The sequence below is a fragment of the Eurosta solidaginis genome, chromosome 2, assembly GCF_040869045.1.
Source record: "Eurosta solidaginis isolate ZX-2024a chromosome 2, ASM4086904v1, whole genome shotgun sequence".
NCBI lineage: Eukaryota > Metazoa > Arthropoda > Insecta > Diptera > Tephritidae > Eurosta > Eurosta solidaginis.
Window position 1 is genome coordinate 267,896,275 of NC_090320.1, and position 20,410 is coordinate 267,916,684.

The 20,410-nt window shown below is 33.2% G+C and overlaps 1 protein-coding gene across 13 annotated transcripts in view; it reads left to right on the forward strand.

Annotated features, from left to right (window-relative positions):
• Positions 1-20,410, forward strand: part of bun (bunched) — a 594,108-nt gene that overhangs the window by 358,205 nt on the left and 215,493 nt on the right. The window contains exon 5 of one of the 13 annotated variants that reach the window (XM_067767885.1): positions 11,835-11,853. The exons of the other annotated variants lie outside the window; for them this stretch is intronic. Coding sequence (XP_067623986.1) covers positions 11,835-11,838 — 4 coding nt within the window. The 3' untranslated portion in view covers positions 11,839-11,853. Of the gene's footprint in view, positions 1-11,834; positions 11,854-20,410 lie in introns of those variants that run through there. 13 annotated transcript variants of the gene reach the window in all.

Consider the following 20,410-nt stretch of genomic DNA (forward strand, 5'->3'; position numbering starts at 1 on the left):
ATATACTATATACATTTAGCTCCGATCAAAGTGATTTTTTCAGGAAATCTGCTATGATATATTAGAATAAATATCACCAAGTTTAACGTTTTTATATTGGAAACTATAAGGGAGAAATTGCCAAAAATCTTTCTATCTGATCGATCGGTTGTATGGGATATATACTATATATAGCTCCGATCAAAGTGATTTTTTCAGAAAATGTTCTATGATATATTAAAATATATATCACCAAGTTTCACGTTTATACTTTCTAAATTAAGGGAGAAATTGCCAATAATCTTTCTATCTGAACGATCGGTTGTATGGGATATATATTATATATAGCTCCGATCGAAATGATTTTTTCATGAAATCTTCTATGATATATTAGAATAAATATCACCAAGTTTAACGTTTTTATATTGGAAATTAAGGGAGAAATTGCCAAAAATCTTTCTATCTGAGTGATCGGTTGTATGGGATATATACTATATATAGCTCCGATCAAAGTGATTTTTTCAGGATATCTTCTAAGATATATTAGAATATATATCACCGAGTTTCACGTTTTTACTTTTTAAGTTGCGGCAGGAATGACCAAAATCGTCTTATCTGAACGATCGCTTGTATGGGAGATATATGTTATAGTGGTCCGATCCTACCGGATCCGACAAATGTCTAATATAATACAAAAATACATCCTTGTGCCAAATTTCATTGAGATATCTCAAAATTTGAGGGACTAGTTTGCGTTCAAAAAGACAGACGGACGGACAGACGGACATGGCTATATCAATTCAGCTCGTCGCCCTGATCAATTCGGTATACTTAATGGTGAGTCTATCTTCTATATTTCTCAGGTATAATAAATTATTTTCAATAATTTAGGAAAAATTGAAAAACGAAAAATTCAAAATTTAATTCTCGCTGCATTTGCAGTTTTTTCGAAAATAGGCACATATTTGGTTAGGTGCAACATATGGGTAGTTTCGCATGCATTGCATTTTGATTGTCTTTATAGTTAAGAAGGGAACGGCTGCTTTCCATTTTAACAATTTTTTGTAGAAACCAAATATTTTTTTTGGGGCTGATGACAGATGTTCGCTTAATGAAGCAAAAGGTCCTGGATGAAAAGGGAAACTTAATTATTTCATTAAATAGAATTGTGATTCGATTAAGTTTCTGTGTGTCTTACATAGTACAAGTTATAGGATTCGTATTGATTTTGACAATTTTTTTTCAGAAGTGTGCTATGTATTTTCTTCCATACGAAGGGCGTATAGTTTCAAAATCTGAAATACCCTTCGAAGAAAAAAATAGTAACAAGTCAATGCAAATTTGGAGAGACCTATAACTTTTGTTTGGTAGGCTTAAATAGATTTAGCTACAAAACTGCATACTTAAAAAAATTCAGAAAACTCGAAATAAAAATTTCAAAATTTTCGTACAATTTTCGAATATTTTCGAAAGTGTTTTTGAGATTGGTTTGCATAGTTAAAGTTACGAAACTCATATAAATTTTTTCTTAAATTATCGAAAATAAAAAAAGAAATTTCATGAAGTAATCGGCTAAAAATTGACACACTATTTTCTTGTTGGCTATGTATTTATCCTTATAGACAGGTCGTAACTTAAAAGTTTTGTTAAGAATGCCGTATCTATTTCAGGAGGCCATTTGAAAATGGTGTAATTGAAAAAATTAATTGTTTGGCAGAAAATATATGAATTTAACTTAAATAAATAAATATAGTTTAAAAAACTAAACAACACGCAAATATGGTATCTACAATCCACTTAGATATTTGATGTTGATAGCACCATAGCACAGATGTTGGTGTATCCGCTGTTAAGAACACCTCGTTTTGTAGCGAGTTATTTAACCAATGCCTCGAGTCTTCAATAATTGCCGCTAGATGGGTCAAACTCTCCTTTGCGCGCCTAGCCTAGCGTGAAGCTAATATAAGCGTGTTGAAAAAAACACGCATCGCAGCCTAAGAAATCAAAACTGTTAACCAGTGTAATCACTGTGTCATCTGGGCAGTCACATCAGCCTCATACTTCATATTCTCCTAAAAATTGTTGTGCTTAAGATGTGCATCCTCCGATCTTACTGCTGGAAGTACAAGCGAATATCAATCGCAGCGCTTAAGGCCCCGTCACATAAGCAGTTTTTCATATATGTACAAAGATTCGTTTAACTCAATGTTATGCATTATGAGTAGATTGCACGTATTTTTATGGAGAACGGCAGATTGAGCTACACTAGCGCCATCGTGACATGAAAAAGTAGTCAAGTTCCAACTTTTGTTGCAAGCAAAGCATAAGAAGAAGCATTAAAACATTTGCTTTGGCTAAGGGTGCTTTCTCACTTTGCAAGTGAAATTGTTTTAGCTAATCTTTGGTCCTTTCCAACGTTTCCAAAACTGCTTTTTAACAATAAAATAAGAGACAAAAGCTGTTAGCAAATATTTTTCTTGTATAATGAGAATGTTTATAACAATGCTTCACGATATTTCGTATGTGAATTTGCAAGGCGAAATTCACTTCAATTGCTAAGTCTGAAGTTGCTTTATATTTACAAACGCAACATCTTGCGTGATTGTGGCGATATTACTGGCATGCATAATATTGTATTGAACGTATCTATATGAAAAACTGCATTGTGTCTCATTACGCGATATGTAGGTGAATGCCGAATAGTTTTCGGTCGCTCACATCAGCTCTATATGCAACAGCAGGAAAATATTTCTCGCAACTGCGTTATTTTGCCTGCGATTCAATTTTCGCCCTGGTTTTTATTTAGTGCTTCGTTCTAAGCTGCAAATAAAATTACAATAATTTAATAAGAGAAATTATTGTGAGTACGTCTAAAAATCTTTAAATTTACGAACGTCATTACCCGCAAATTTTTGCAAAACTGTCTTGAATTTGTATCATAAACGCCCTATCTCAACATAAATTCAATGAATTTTTAAATGAGGTTGGGCATTTCTGAAATACCTTTCTAACTTTAAATTTTTTTTTAATTAGCTGGCTTTCTTCCTCGCAACAAATTGTTTCCCTGTGGAATAGGCAGTGTACTACTTTTTTATCTGTTTTTTTTTTTCAATCAAAGATTATAAACTTGGTAGTTAACTGGCCGGGTTTCCTTAGCTTAAATGACAAAACGTCTACTTTGAATATCACAAATACCAAACTAAAAATAGCCGCATTTGAACCGCACACAAAAACTTTACCCTATGAACTACATATATGACATTGTGTGTTGATATCGAATACCATTTACAGTAATATTACAACTGAGACTGTGAAAAAAAGAAGAAATTAAATAACAAAAAGTGAAATATAAAGTAAAAATTTAAATACCATCCGTTTTAAAACAACTGTCTATGAGCAACGAAAAGTGGTTAGCAAATAATCTTGAACCTACAAAAAAACAAGCAAGAGCTTTGATTCAAACCCAACACTATTAACTGAAAAAAAATAAAAACCAAATTACATTCATCGCAGCGCAAATCAAAAATTCGTTTACAACATTGGCATCTAACATCACAACCAAATTCGTAGCTCTGAGCGAATAGAAAGTGCACAAGGGATATCATTATTAAAAAAATAATAAGACTAAACTGCCCATAGGCAATCAAAATAAAATAACCAAATTCAACTACAACGCGCAAGCAAATCTTTGTTTTTTATTGCTGTAAAGTACCTGTCGAATTTCTATTTTTATATTGCCGTCGTTCGCCATTTTTTTTTTTTTTGCTACGTCTACGCCTTCCACATTAACTTCGTTTCTACATACAACATCTGTAGACATTAAAGGTCAAAAAATGAAATATCCGCGTAGCACTTCAAATACATCATCCGGCTTTTTTGATGATGATGATGATCATATGATGAGTTTGTCATATCAAACACCACCACATTCACCGGCGAATAGTACACCGGAGTTATTGCAACGTCACATGGTGCGCATGTTCAGCACTGAAGAGTGAGTTATACATTTTTACTTAAATTTTAAATTATTGATATTAGAGCAGAATTTCAAAGTTTACAAACGGCGATTTTTTTAAATATATTATCCAGAGACGGACTGGGACTGAGACTCGGAGTGGGACTGGGACTGAGACTCCGAGTGGGACGGTGACTAGAATAAAATACATACCACCCTCTGGGACAGGCAATAAGGGATACAGAAGAATGAGAAGAAATTGAGAGAAGGGAAAACAGAGAAGAAGAAGGAGATTGAGAAAGAGATAGAATGAGACGAATATGGAGATAGATGAAGCGAAAAAGGCGGAGGGAGGAGTGAATAAAAGGATTAGGAAAAAGTGAAGAGGGGGGAGGGCAGAGTCAGACGGAAAAAGCTTATTAAAATGTATGCAGATAGGCCAAATTCAGAGCAGAACAAGGTCTGCCGGGTCTTCTAGTACTAGTATAAAGGTCTTTAACCACTCAGCCATATGAATGCCCCACTGCTCGCTTTACAATTGGTCTCTAAGTATTGCCTTTTTTGTTGTTATTTCTTTATTCACCATTTAGGTACATACTAATTCTATATGCTTTTTAATCCTAATTGGTTGGAATAATTATAGGCGCGCTCAAGAGCTTAGTAACATTGGATTTATATTAGTGCTTTTATAAGCAGTACTTCCGCTGTTCACTATTATATCAATATTATTATTATGGTTGAGTGGTTAAAGGCATCTGCCTTTACCCTAGTATAAAGTATGAATGTTGGAGATTTCGAGTTCAATATTCAGCTCTTGAGAAGCTAGCTGATGAAGAAGTGAAATTCAGAAACATGTCCAAGTAACCCTCGCCGTTTGTAAACTTTGCAATTTTTCTCTGATATTAATAACAAAAACAATTTTATAAAGCAATATGAGGATGTCTCTCTAATTAAATACAGATTAAATTTTAAATTTGAAAAGCATATTGTCCCATGGAAGACTAGCACATTTCGTTATCCGGGTGTAAACTCCCATATGATACTTTTCGCAAGTAAACGAAATGTGTTAGTTTACAACGCGAATTAACGAAATGTGCTAGTGTTCGACACAAAAAAAAAAAGTTGGATGGGCCTACATATGTATAGCTTTTATGCCGACTTCTTAGGTATAGAATTTTATTAATTTTTTTTGAAAATTTTTATGGCGCTTGCATACTTCTTTTGGAAGAGTTCCTCATTTTGAAACAAATATTCCAACGCATTTTAATTTTTTATGTGCCCAGTATTTCACACCTTCAGTATAGAGAGCTAGCATGTAATATCACCCACCAAGGTTTTTCTTCTGCCACTCATTACTGAACCAAGTATTTCTCTTAGCTTTGAAACCGAAACGTTGTACAACTCCTGTTTCATTTTTCTTTGTCTTGTGTTGTGTTGAATTGTATGGCTTCCTCTCTCACTTGCCTCTTTACTTCCTTTGTGTTTTTATACCTTTCATGAACATGAAATGGTATATTAACTTTGGTCCGATGTTTGTAACGTTGAGAAATATAGAAGACTCACCATTAAGTATACCGAATTGATCAGGGCGACGAACTGAATTGATATAGCCATGTCCGTCTGTCCGTCCGTCCGTCTGTCTGTCTGTTTAAACGCAAACTAGTCCCTCAAATTTTGAGATATCTCAAAGAAATTTGGCGCAAGGATGTATTTTTGTATTATATTAGACATTTGTCGGATCCGGTAGGATCGGACCACTATAACATATATCTCCCATACAACTGATCGTTCAGATAGGACGATTTTGGTCATTCCTGCCGCAATTTAGAAAGTGTAAACGTGAAACTCAGTGATATATATTCTAATATATCATAGAAGATATCCTGAAAAAAACACTTTGATCGGAGCTATATATAGTTATATCCCATACAACCGATCGTTCAGATAGAAAGATTTTTGGCCATTTCTCCCTTAATTTAGAAAGTATAAACGTGAAACTCGGTGATATATATTTTAATATATCATAGAAGATTTTCTGAAAAAACCACTTTGATCGGAGCTATGTATAGTATATATCCCATACAACCGATCGTAGAAAGATTTTTGGCAATTTCTCCCTTAATTTCCAATATAAAAACGTTAAACTTGGTGATATATTTTCTAATATATCATAGAAGGTTTCATGAAAAAATCATTTCGATCGGAGCTATATATAATATATATTCCATACAACCGATCGTTCAGATAGAAAGATTTTTGGCAATTTCTCCCTTAATTTCCAATATAAAAACGTTAAACTTGGTGGTATTTATTCTAATATATCATAAAAGATTTCCTGAAAAAATCACTTTGATCGGAGCTATATGTATATAGTATTTACCTATTCCATACAACCGATCGTTCAGATAGAAAGATTTTTGGCCATTTCTCCCTTAGTTTCCAATATAAAAACGTGAAACTTGGTGATATATATTCTAATATATCATAGAAGATTTCCTGTTAAAATCATTTCGATCGGAGCTATATATAATATATGTCCCACACAACCGATCGTTCAGATAAGGGGGTTTTTTGCCATTTTTTTTATATTTATATTAAAATCGTTTAGGTATGTACATCTGTTCACTATATATTTCTTATCTAATACAGCGCATTATTTGGAGATTACGAATGGGATAAGATTATTGTTCAGCCCCATTCATGAAAGATATCAAGTCGTCCGCACAGCCGAAGACAGTCCCGTCCTTACTTGTTTTTGCTTGCTATCAGCTTACGTCTTCCATTTGATAACCGCCAAACCACAGTTACACAGGTTATTGTACTTAACAAAAATACTTTGAACTTAGATAAAATGAAATAATGTGATAGAGTCAACAACTTTAGTGTTAAGAAATACATATCTAATATACCGTTATAGGTAAGGGGAGCTTTATTTTTGAAGACAATGTATTTCATAAGTAAACCATCAGAAGAACTGAAGAATTTTCGACGATTTTCACAGGTATCTGGCGATTTTAATTTGGGTTTTTAAGAAGATGCATGTTAGAAAAATGGAAAGGTCGATTCTTCTTTTCAATTAGGATTACCAAAAACATGTCCAGGCTTCTTATTTTCCAACCCGTCAATTAATCATTACAACATACAATCGTAAGCCACTACTTATATAAGAAAGCAGGGTTGTCGTCATGGATGACCTGTAATTTTTCCGTGAAGTGCCCCGGCTACAATATAAGATCCAGTTTACGTTGTTAACCTTACGAAAATTCGGTAATAATGTCCTATTCTTAGTTTGCCCACCCTATTATTTAGGTTTGCCTGTGTTGGCATATATCTTATCGTAAAAGTCGCGCTGTAATTAAATTGCATGCATACAAAAACTTTATTGATTAATTGCCTCTTTCGCCACTATATTGACGTATAATTTGTATGCCATTTTATTACACTTTCTTTTTCAACGTAGGCTACCAATATGATGAGTGAGTGGATAATCGTATTTTAATCGATTTGAAGAAAGTATACCAATGATGGCATTGTGAATCTTGGGTTTTCCTAAAAGTAAATTTCTTAATGAAGGTAACACGATTTCGTAAGGTATTCAGATTTTAGGCATGCATAGTGCAATAGTAATAACGTTTTACTTTCTATTATATATCGTGATGAAAACTTTTTAGTTGCAGTACTTGGGCAAGAAAACGTCCTTTGTGAACGTTACACGAGGTCAATCGGCCAACTATTTAAATTTACTGAAAAAACTCGCAAGATAATTTCAAAAACAAATTAACAAACCAACCCCATATTGACGTTTCCGAATTATTTTGAATTAATTTTTACTTGCTTAATAATTCGCAACGCCGCTGTTTCATTCAAACCCAACGGAAAAATATCACCTAGTTAGTAATGCTTCCAATAAAACAAATAAAATAAAAAATCAAACACCAATTTTTGTGTTTCTCCAAAAAACCAAAATCAATATGATATATACCACCAGGGCTACCAGACCTTCATTTTCTCTTTATTTAACTTGCATAATGATGAAATATTGATAAATATTTCATAAATACTAAACAGGGGTATTGTAAAACTTTGAGGTTTAGGCAGTTACTACATACATATGATGATAATTCATATTAAAAATTGAATGTTGAGATATTTCGTTGCGTGGGTTAGGTAGTGGAAGTGAGCGAACGAATAAAAGTGGTAGTGGGAGTGCGAGTGGTATTGGGAGTAAAAGTGGAGGGAGGAGTGGGAATGGGAGTGGCAGGCGAAGATTGCGCCTACTTACAGATGTTTCGTGGAAGAAAAAAAACGAGGGAAATTTTATTAATTTTTTTTTTTTTTTTGAATTTAAACAGTTATGGTCCACACCAAAACAGAACGTTTAGATAGAAAACGTTTTCGTAGATTGTATTGATGAAAACAATGCCGCTTTATTCCGCGCCTCTAAATCACAAAAAAAAAGTTTGGATTTAGCTAATGTTTTATGCAGTTTGAACTAAGATAAAGTAGAAAAGTTGTGTATGCCACTGCTGTAAGAATATATTTCAAATCAAATTTACATCGGCTTCCCGCTCACTGCTAGTAATAACAAGTTTTCGCATGTTAGTGCTCACATTAAATTATTTCTTGATATTATTGCTTTGAATTGTTTATATATGCACAATTAATTGAAAAGAATAAAATTTGCCAGCTAAAACTAGTTTTAACTGTTGCTCCAAAGTTACAGCCAATTACAAACAATTATCTTAGGATTTATATAAATTAAATGCAAATAAAACCCGTAAGGAAGGCTAAGTTCGGGTGTAACCGATCACTACATACTCAGCTGAGAGCTTTGGAGACAAATGTTGGAGTTGAATGTTGACATAATTTACTTATATATTGTAAAGTTATTCAATTTCTTTTGTTAAAATTTGACTATTAAATTTTTTTGTTTAAAAGGTGTCATCCGATTTTGGTAATTTTTATTTAGAACACAAAACTTTTAAAAAATTACCTTCTTTTAAAAGTGGGCGGTGCCACGCCCATTTTCCAAAATTTTACCGATTTTCTATTCTATATTTTTCTAACCCACCTACCAAGTTTTATCGCTTTATCCGTCTTTGGTAATGAATTATCGCACTTTTTCGGTTTTTGCAAATTTTCGATATCGAAAAAGTGGGCGTGGTTATAGTCGTTCATTTTAAATAGCGATCTAAGATGGCAAGGAACTTACATACCAAATTTCGTTAAGATACCTCAAAATTTACTCAAGTTATCGTGTTTACGGACAAACGGACGGAAGGACATGGCTAAATGAATTCTTTTTTCGCCCAGATCATTTTATCATATAGAAGTCAATTTGTTCTGTTCTGAATTCCGACTCGTTTTGAAAAGTAAAACGAGGCTGATTCCGAGTCGATTCCTTTTTGGTGTTCTCAATTCCGATTGAAACAAATCGATTCGAAGTCGATTTCGAATTGTTTTCATTTCAAGTCGATAATCAAACGAAACCGTTGTTTTTATTTATTTTGGGTTTAATTAAATTAAAATTGTCCAAAAATTTTAACAAAATGCCGGCACCAATGGTTTTCGGAAATGCAGAGGCAAGAAGACGTGCAATTGTGCATAAAAATCGCAAAAATTGATCGATCGAAATTGAGAACACGTCGGTTTCATTTCGACCAGCATCGCTTTGTTTAGCTTGAAACATTTTTGATAGGAATTTTCAAATTAAGATTTGTTATACTAAATAAACAAATAGTCCAGCAAAAAGTTGTTATAAATCTTCCAAATAAAATGAATAATTTAATAAAACTTATTTGTGGGAACAATAATGTAATTATCTATGCTTTATAGGCTAATTACTTTGGATTCCGACTACTCAGAGGCAAAACTTTTCAAATCGACCAAGTCTGGTCGGAGTCGATATTCAGAACACCAACCCATTTCGATTCCGAATAAATTGGTCGGAACCGAAATCCAGAACAGGCACGTATATCTCGATTAGTTTATGCTGTTACGGGGTACCGTTATACGAACAAAAGTAAATACTCTGTGAGCGCTGCTCAGCTGAGTATAAAAATTTAAGCATATTGTTGAAAATAGAGTTTTTATGTTCAGCTGTTTTTATTTTTAGAAAAAATAAAACTAATGAAAATATCTAGAAGCTAGTTAATAAATCTTCATACTCACATTCAATGTTATACCGATGCATTCGTGTTTATAAGTAAATGCCTTGGACACGAATTTATTTTTCAGAAGTAAATTCAGTGTTTCTTAGAAGATATTCTCGCGTCACTTGCATAAGTGCAAATACATTATGTATACTAAACACGTTCACACAAAGACGCTTGGTAAGAAAATGTTCTTTTAATCTATGAAATTTTCCTTAGAATACAAGAAATTGTTCTTACATTTTACGAAACTTTTATTTAATATATACTTAAATAAGAACAGTTCTTGTATTCTTAGAAAACTCTCTTATTATCTAAGGACAAATTTCGTCAAGCAGCTTAATGAATATGGTTTCTTATATTATAAGAACGAAGTTTTGTCATAAATATAATTTTACGAATTTTTTCGTAGATCATACGCAAATTTTCTTAAATTATATGGAATTTTTCTTAAATTTTAAGAAAAAATTGGAGTGAATTTCTATGAAACTTATTCTTAAGAAAACATGTACGTTTTTGGTTCAGTGTATATTTTAACTTTGAAATCAGGCACGCAAAAAAGAGAAAATCAATGCAAAAACTTGTGGTTTATTATATGTATATAAAAATTAGTTGTAATCTTTATTATTAAGTCGAAAGAACCGTATATTTTCGTTCATTTGTTTATACTCTCTGTTTAGATTATCAATCGCTGTTTCATTTTATAATTGTTTTGTTAAATGTTAGTCTTGCAAGTGCAGCTTAAGATGTAAGTTTTGTTGATATGATATATGTTAATTAATGTTTTTAGGTACATATGTTTGTTATAAATACGTATTGTTTTTTGCAGTCCTGATGATGACTTCAGACTGTGGTCGAAATATTGACATTAAATTAAATAAAAACAAAAGAAAAGTGTTTTATTTAATCCGGCCGTGAGCTCAACAATAACAACAACAGTATATACTAACGGCCAAAAAAGAAAATAAATCATCTAAGCCTTATGAGTAAATCACATTCAGAAAAAGCAGCATACAACCCGCTTACTTTTGAGCAGTTAAAATTGATTCCACAGCCAGTGTTTCCAGGACTTGATGCAACGCGCAAATATATCATTCAATCTTCAAGCCTTTATATTGAAGTGCAAATCACAATACATATACAAAATTATATGTACACCGAAACTTTTTCAAATTGAAGAAAAAACAAAAAATTTTAAATGTTTGAAGAATTTTGATGGTTCCCTTAATGAATAAATTTTAAATTAAAAATTTTCTCAGTGTAACAATATTTAAAAAAAATTTTGTTGTCAATCTATTAGTGTAAATTTGAATATCATACCGAAATGCCTTGGTTTCATGTGGAAGTGCTGACAAGAAGAGAGAACGATTATACCTCGTAGGAGTTTTCTCATGGTTTATGGGGTGGAAATGAAAAATGTTGTGTTTATCAACTTCATTGCAAAAGATAAACGCTATTATGTAGTGACATAACATATGTATACTAATTATTAATTTATAACATATGTATACTAATTATATGTATACTAATTATTAATTATTAATTTAATTATTCTACTGCTAGTAACAGCTTTCTTAATAACTGTACGGTTAAATTTGTTTAATTGTAAACATATTTCGTATTTTACTCCAGCATTCCTTCAATTAAAACATTTAATCTAATAAATATTAATAAGGCAAATGCAATTTTATTAGTTATGAAATTTATTTTTTTGTACATAAGTAACTCAATTTTCTTTCTCTTTTCAGGTAAGTCTTTAAACTCTGATCTGTTATGAGTTTCCTTTGAAAAACAGTTATTCGGAAGAGAGTAAGTAATGTATTGAATAAAGTTAAAATTAAATCAACTAAACTGGACTGAGATACGAGAAGTCGCCACTCTGACCTAAATCGCGACAGCATTGAGAATAAACAGCTTGACAGCTAATTGACAGTTAATACTACGTACATATGTAATATTTTGAGTTTTGAAGTGCAAGTAGTTTTCAGACGTTACTTTTTAGATTATTTAAATATTGGTTCAGAGAGTAGAACGGAGCGTGCGTGCAGTAAAAGTTGCACGTTGACTTACCTCATTTTGGTGTGAATTTTTTTTGAATATTTCACAAACCAGGTGCTAATTGCAAGATCACCAAATTCACCAATCAAAGAAACGTGGTCTTTAACCTGTCCCGTCCATTTTTACTAGAAATATTTTCTGCGATAGGGAAAATCTGTGTACCCAATTTTATGACGATCCGTTAATTTTTCTTCGAGTTATGGCTCCCGAAACATAGAAAATTGCTTAGTCATAAAAGAGGCGGTGCCACACCCATTTTCAAAAATTTTAGTGTTTTCCTATTTAATGTTGTAATTCAATTTAGAAAGTAAAATTCTATTGATACAAAGCTCTTTTTCGGTCTACAGGTCTACGACCCTTTTAAAAATCTTTTATATAAAAGTGGGCGTGGTCTTTAACTGATCTCGTCCATTTTTTCTAGAAATATTTCCTGCTATAGGGAAAATTTGTGTACCCAATGTTATTACGATCCGCTAATTTTTCTTCGAGTTATGGCTCCCGAAACATTTTTTAAAATTTGAAGTTTTTCCTCTTTATTGTTATAAATCCACTTGGGAAAGAAAAGACCATTGATATAAAGCTCTTTTTTTGCAAAGATATAGCTTATTTTATTTATTCATCCACGACCCTTTTAAAAATCTTTTATATAAAAGTGGGCGGGGTCCTTAACCGATTTCGTTAATATTTCTTCAAAGCATTCCTTATAGTAAAGGCAACCTCTCTGCCGAATATTGTTACGATAGGTTTAACGATTTTTGATTTATGATTAATAATATTTGTACAATTGATTTTATCACAAGTGGGCTGTGCCACGCCCACTTAAAACAATTTTTTTAAATTTTTATCAAGAGTCAATATCAGTCCACACGTCAAATTTCAACATTCTAAGTGTATTATTTACTAAATAATCAGGTTTTATGTGTTTTCAAAAATGTTATATACATATATAAAAAGTGGGCGTGGTTATCATCCGATTTCACTCATTTTCAATACCAATCTATTCTGGGTCCAGATAAGCTCGTGTACCAAATTTGGTAAAGATGTCTCAATATTTACTCAAGTTATCGTGTTAACGGACGGACGGACGGACATGGCTAAATTTTTTTTTTTTTCGATACTGATGATTTGGATATATGGAAGTCTATATATATCTCGATTCCTTTAACCTGTACAACCAACCGTTATCCAATCAAAGTTAATATACTCTGTGTTCAAAGCATGCTGAGTATAAAAACATCGGCTAGAATGATCTCATGTCTGAATCGTATATCGGGACTCTGTATCTCTTAAATTTTTAAAATATACCATGAGTTTTATCTACGTTAAATTTTAAAATGAACTTTCAAATAGGCAGTTAATTTCAAACTACACCAATCGTCAGAATGCCCCAGCGTCATATGAAAATGAGAATAGTTAATTATAAATGCGAAAGCGACATTTCGCAATGAGAACAATCACATATCTATGAGGGAGCGTAATTAGAAGGTGTCAATTGTAATTTATAAAAGTCAGTTGTAAATAAGAATAGTTAATTGTAGATGAGAAAGCTTTTAAATATGTTAAATAGGATATAATAATAGTCAATTGCAAGTGAGAGAGCGTTAAATGAAAATTCGAAATCGTCAATTTTAATTGAGAATTTAGTTGTAAATGAGAATAGTAAATTTAAAACGGTAAGGCGTGATTTCGATATGAGGATTGTCAGTTGTAAATGAGAAAGCATGAAATGAAAATGGAAAAGCACCATTTGAAATTAAAAATACTCTTTTAACTTTTATTGTCGCGTAGCTCTTAGCATTTTGAAATATTGCATTTGTATGGAAGGGATCAGAGCTTTTGATAGTCGAAATTCTCTTAGTTCATTGGTAACGAGGCTTCGAACTAAGCTCTTTTAGTTTCTAGTATCAACATGGTTTTTTCAACAATGTTGACCGGCCCGTATATCAACCAACTTTAAGTTTGATTTATAGCAGCTTCCGTGTGCTATGCACGTAAAATCTAAAATACTCAACTTATAGTTTGTAAACGCTAAAATAAAAATGTAATAATATTATGCACGAGTTTATCAATCCAGTTTTGAAAAAATATTTTAAGATTTTTGCAACTGAGCTTGCTGCTGCTAAATACTAAATTTAGAAGTTCACTCATAGATTGCAGTTTTTGATTTGTTACCGAATTGCTTCAATGTTTTATTTGTTTAAAGATCATTTTAATTATTACTTAACCGGTCACGTAATGTAAAAAATTAGTATGCTAATAGCTGTTGATGTTGCCGCCATTTTACTCGCCCACAAAACAAACACATATAGCAGCGAGCAGAAATATAGCATTGGTGGTTTTTCTTTCAAATTGCGTCCGAAAGATTTTATTATTTTTATTTTCGTTATTTTAAGTAAGAACTTCTATGAATTTTGTAACTAAAACTATACAAACCAATCTTGAAAAAATTTTCGAAAAAATTCGGAATTTCGAGAAAATTTTTTTAGTATGCAGTTTTGTGGGCCAATTAATTCTAGTCTAACAAAGTACAAGTTCTAGATCTCTCAAAATTCGCATTGATTTTTGAAAATTTTTTTTCGAAGGGTGTTTCACATTTTCTGCCATATAAAAAAAATATTTCACTCTTTGTATGAAGGAAAATCTTAAACACCCTTCGGAAAAAAACTTGTGCTTTGTTAGACTTAAATTGATTGAGCTACAAAACTGCACAGTCAAAAAATGCAGAGAATTACAAATATTCTCGAATTTTTCGAAAACGTTTTTATACTCAGTGTGCTTTGCACACAGAGTATATTAACTTTGGTAACATAACGGTTGATCGCAATGGCATAAACGAATCGATATAAATATAGACTTCCATTTATCAAAATGCTCAAGATGAAAAAGGGAATTGACTTAGCGATATCCATCCGTCTGTCCGTACACACGATAACTTGAAAAAATATTGAGATATCTTATTGAAATTCGGTATATGGGTTCCTTGGCACTCATCTCCCAACGCTATTTAAAATGATCGAAATCGGATGATAACTATGTCCACTTTTTTAATAAATATAACACTTTACTATACATTTTTTTAAATATGGAAAATAAAAAAGGAGGATTTTACCAACGAAATTTTAAAAAAACTGTCACTGCTATTTTTCTGTTCGCTGATGTATGTATGTACATTTGTATGTAAAATCTAGTAATAAGCTTTCCTCGACTGAACAAATTGATAAATATTAATTTAAGTGCATGTATATACACTGTGTCGATTTATTAACCGATATTGCGCCATCGATTTTTCGATAGGATTTGGATCAGGAAAAAAAGTTCCACTACACATACCCAAAAAAATAATTTTCGAGCGACAAAAAAAATGGCGAAATTTTTTGACCAAAACACAAAAAATATTTTTTTTTTTTCAAAAAAACTGTCATCGCCAACGTTTTTACAAGTTTTTTGAAAAAAAATTACTTTTTGGTTTTTGGGTGAGTGGTTTGGCCTTTTTTTTCGCAGGCTCGAAAATTATTTTTTTGGGTATGCGTAGTGGAACTTTTTTTTTCCTGAGTCCAAATCCTATCGAAAAATCGATGGCGAGATATCGGTCAACTTTCGTCCATACAAATTGACCCAGGTTAATGTATATCCACTCGTTTAGTTAGTAACAATAGAAATTAAAAAATCGATTGTGTTGATTTTTTTTTTTTTTTTTGTAATTTGTATCTTATTCTTAATTGTAGTGGGACATGATGAGACGCCATAAATATACATATGTAGCTGATGAAGTTCCGCGTAGTGCAATGTCCGCCAGCTGTTGTGTCAAGGTTGGTTGAGACTGGCAGCGTGTGGTGAAGTGGCGCCCACACCATCTCCTTAATAATATATAAACAAAAAAAATAATAATTTCGCTGCATCAATTAATCAGCTTTTTAAATTTATTTAAATTAACTGTCGTGTGCTTTGCTGTTTTTAATTTGAATGTACTTTGATTTTTATTATTTAAGTCAAATATTTTTATATCAAATGTTTTAAATTTTAACGATTGCAAAAGCTGAAAGAAATGTATCAATGTCGAAATAACTAATTGCGAAATTTCACCTGGGACGAAAAGTATAAAATATTTATTTGCTGTAGGCACATAGAAATCGTCTGGGCATCTAAGTACCTACCTGGTATACTCAACTAAACATACATAATTTATATGAACTTCCATGTAATCTTCGATATAATTTTTAATGTGACGATTTTTAATTCCACGGAAGCCGCTTAGAATAAATTGCAGTCCTCGGATTTTACGTTGAAAGTTTATCTTTGTAATAACAGCCCCAATGACGACCAGTTGTACCCAAAATACATGACTTAATGTGTAAATAATGACGCATTACACCATCGCCAAGTGTTAAAATAAATCACTTTATTTTTGTTTTAAAATAAACAAATCAACACCTTTTACGTCGGTTGAACGCAAAGCTTTATTCATAATTCAAACAAACCCATCATACGATACGATCAGCCCTTCACTTTGCTTAATGACTCAATGCAAATTGTTTGATTTGTGCGTTCTGCATGGGCTTACATTACATACGTTTACTTGAACATATACATAGCTGCTGAGGTACACATTAAGGTGTGAGAGTATTTGCCTTTTAAATGGTTGTTTTCATTGTATTAACCAGTGAAATTTGAAATTTATGGAGGGAGTGGCAGGCTAGTGAATTTTTGGCAGCACAAGGTGTGCTGGATAGGTTTGTTGTGAAAATGATCATACCGGACTGGTTACTCAAACTAAAATATTTTCCTATTGATAGTTACTCGGACATGTTTCTGAATTTCACTTCTATATCAGCTAGCTTCTCGGGAGCTGAGTATTGAACTCGAAATCTGCAACATTTATACTTTATACTAGTAAAGGCAGATGCCTTTAACCACTCAGCCATATGAGTGTTGACGTTTTGTTGCTAATCCTTTATCCACCATTTATATACATACTAATTCTGTATGCTTTTTAATCCTAATTGTGTGGAATAATTATGGGCGCGCTCTAACAGCTTAGTAACATTGGGTTACTTCCGCTGTTCATTATATCAATATTGTAATGTCTCGTTCGCATATTTCTAAGCGTTTCTATTTCTATAAATTAATACTCGTTTACCAGCTATAAATTTTTCATCTATAACTACATATGCATGATTATTATAGCTTCTCGCATAGCCCATGCTCGTGTATATGTGAGTGATACTTCCACAGATGATTGCCTACTTTTGGGAGTATCTCAGATATATGCATGTGTTTGTGCGTTGCTCTCCGCTGCTTGTATGTACATATGTATAGACATAATGATTGATTTGTTGATGTGCATACAAGTCACTGCTTAGTATTGGCTTAGAGATGATAGTATCACTTAGTGTCGCTAATATTCGTCACAATATTATTATCTGCGAGACATGCTGATATTGCTTTATACAATTGCTTTCGTTATTGATATTAGAGATTTCTCTCTCTCTCTAATATCAAAAACAATTGTATAAATCAATACGAACATGTGTAGCTAATTAAATATAGAAAAAATATTTTCTTTATTTTACCATCAAGGCTTAGTTTTTGACTCAAATCAAACACTAAGTAAATAAAAGAAAAATTAAAGAAGACAAGTACATCCGGATTTCTAGTGTTCTCCCGTTAAATATTCTAACTGTGCTTAAAAAATGCAAGGCGCGATAACATCTGAAGATATTTTAGACCGAGCTCTCTTCCAGTTTGCGTCGTGCTCTTTTTCTAATTTTTCTACAAATTGGCGGGACGGGACCTACATGTTTTATGCCGCCTTCGAACGACATCCTCAAGGCAGATGAATTTTCACTGAGAAACTTTTCATAGCAAAGTGTTTCGCCGGGGGGCGACCTCACTTAGAAAAACTTTTTTCTAAATTTTCGATGTTACTTTGACCGGAGCTTGAACTCAGGATCTTCGTTGTGGTAGACGGAGCACGCTATCACCACACCACGGTATCCGCCGTGGCTAATACATACCATCTTATAAGCACAGCTCAGTTGCTTGCCATTGAGGATCTCACATAAAATTTCATTTCAAAGCACAACGTACGCTAAATGTTATCTGTTGCTTCCAACATCGATACTCTTTAAGTGTGACGTTCATGTCGGATCCCTGAGCTATAGTGAAGTTGAAGAAGAACTTAGTGAAGAAAGTTATAAAGTGTTACCACGCATAGTGCTCTTCCTAAGCTGTGATGCTATTCTCAAGTGTCGTGAGAAACAGTATTGTCCCACTATATCCGATGAATTTTTATATTACTATCAACGCCTAACATCCCTGTGGTCTAAAAAGCTCCTCGGAAAAGTTTGTCCAAAAAATTTCACTCTGCTTGTACAATGCGCTGGACAGCGGCGTAGTAGATACAGGGGGCATCGCTGGAAGTTTGCAGCTGTGACATAAGGTCTTGCGTCCCAATCCTCTCCGTGACCTATGAACTCTTAATTGTCCAGTGCCCGGTGAGAATCTCAAATAACCTGAATATAAGCCGTCTTTTCGTGTTAAGAGAGGTTTAAACTCGTTTTTCAATGCTAGTTGGACCCATTCTCTTAGAAACTCTACCGACCGCTATTGTCGTTACCTATTATTAGCCTCTCCAAGCAGCTGCTGTAAAATACGATCCTTGATTTAATCCAAGCATGCAAGAACTTCTTTCTCTTCTGCGAAATTAAGACCCTATCCTGCCCTTAATTAAAGAAAAGCGATGTCGCCTCGCTAGATTCATGACCTACACCACACTAACCAACAATGGTTCTGTTATCGCAGCTTGACTATCAAAGAAGATGGTTACAATGTTATTGGTCTTGTTATATCCAGTAACTCTTTACATCCCGGCTGAATAGCGGATCAAAGCATAATTCCTTAGATGAACATGGGCAGAAGCGATGCAAATACTGCCAACCCGCAGACCATTTAAGATCCGGCCTGTGATATCATCGCATCTCTGAGTCAACTCCTACGCAGGAGTCATTAACAGTGTTACATATTTCAATATTGGTCAAATAAATGCCTCGTACATAATATGCCGTAAGTTTTGGCCTTAGACCCCACCTTTTGCCTAGTCTCAGCTTGACTACTGAGCATCCTCAGTGATCCCGGTTTGTGGTTATCGCTCTGTGAAGGTGCTCTATAGGGATGTAGTGTGTGACCTTACTAGCTCCCAGTTTTGCGCTTATCATTTTGGAACACAGTGCCTACTCTATAAAAGGGAGCAGCGGAAGAGTTGTTAATACTTGAAAGCCAAAGTTTGGGTGGAACAAGATCTGCCGGGTCCGCTGCCATAAAAAAACTCATTACGCTCCGCTGTGCAGAGCTCAGAGAGTATATTCACCCTTATCGCGAGTTTTATTTTCACCCGAAAATATTCACCGTTTTTGTTCACCCTATCGCAGAGGGTGGCGAAGAAATGTTTCGTGTTCGAAAAAGATTTCACCTTATCGGCAACTCTTTGTTCGGGCGAAATGAACACCCAAATTTGTTCACTTATATTTTACAGGCGAACGAGAGGAAAACAAAATTTAAGTAATTTTTTGTTTTGAAATTTCATACTATTATAATTATATGTTCTTTTATTATTAGAAATATATCAATAAATAATGCACAATCGGAAGCTGAGTGGAAGAAGTGAAATTCCTGTATTGCTGTAAATTCTATTTTTTATGACAACGTATCAGTTGGCCAAGTTATCCATTGTGGACAAAGCAACGGTTCCAAAATGTTGAGCATCTCACTGAAACAAGATTGACTAAGACCCACTTCATGGTCCTTTCCGACGCCTTTTCCCTATGCGAAAAACGAAGACATGTACACAATTTTACAATTAGTGGAACTCCAAATTTTTGCTTCAATGGTGGCAAGGAGTTGTAAGGATAACTAGCAAATATTAGAATGCCGACTTGTTTAGCCTGTAATATTGGCGAAAACTAATTGAAAAAAATTAACTTGTTATTCAAAAATAGTAATTTTTAGCTTACAGTGAATCATTTAGCTCCAAAGGGTTAGAACTTTCCCTTAATTGCCTCCGAACCGCTTTCACATTTATGTATATTCTCCTCACGCTCAATCAATACCAACCTAAGTGCAATACTAAACATTATTTTATACATTTTTTATTTCTATTTTTGTTGTATTTTAAGGAAATATATGCTTGGTTACAAAATTTACACAATTGTAAGTAAATTATTAGTTCACTGCCAATTCGCAATAGAGCATCAGCTGTTTCGAAGTGAAC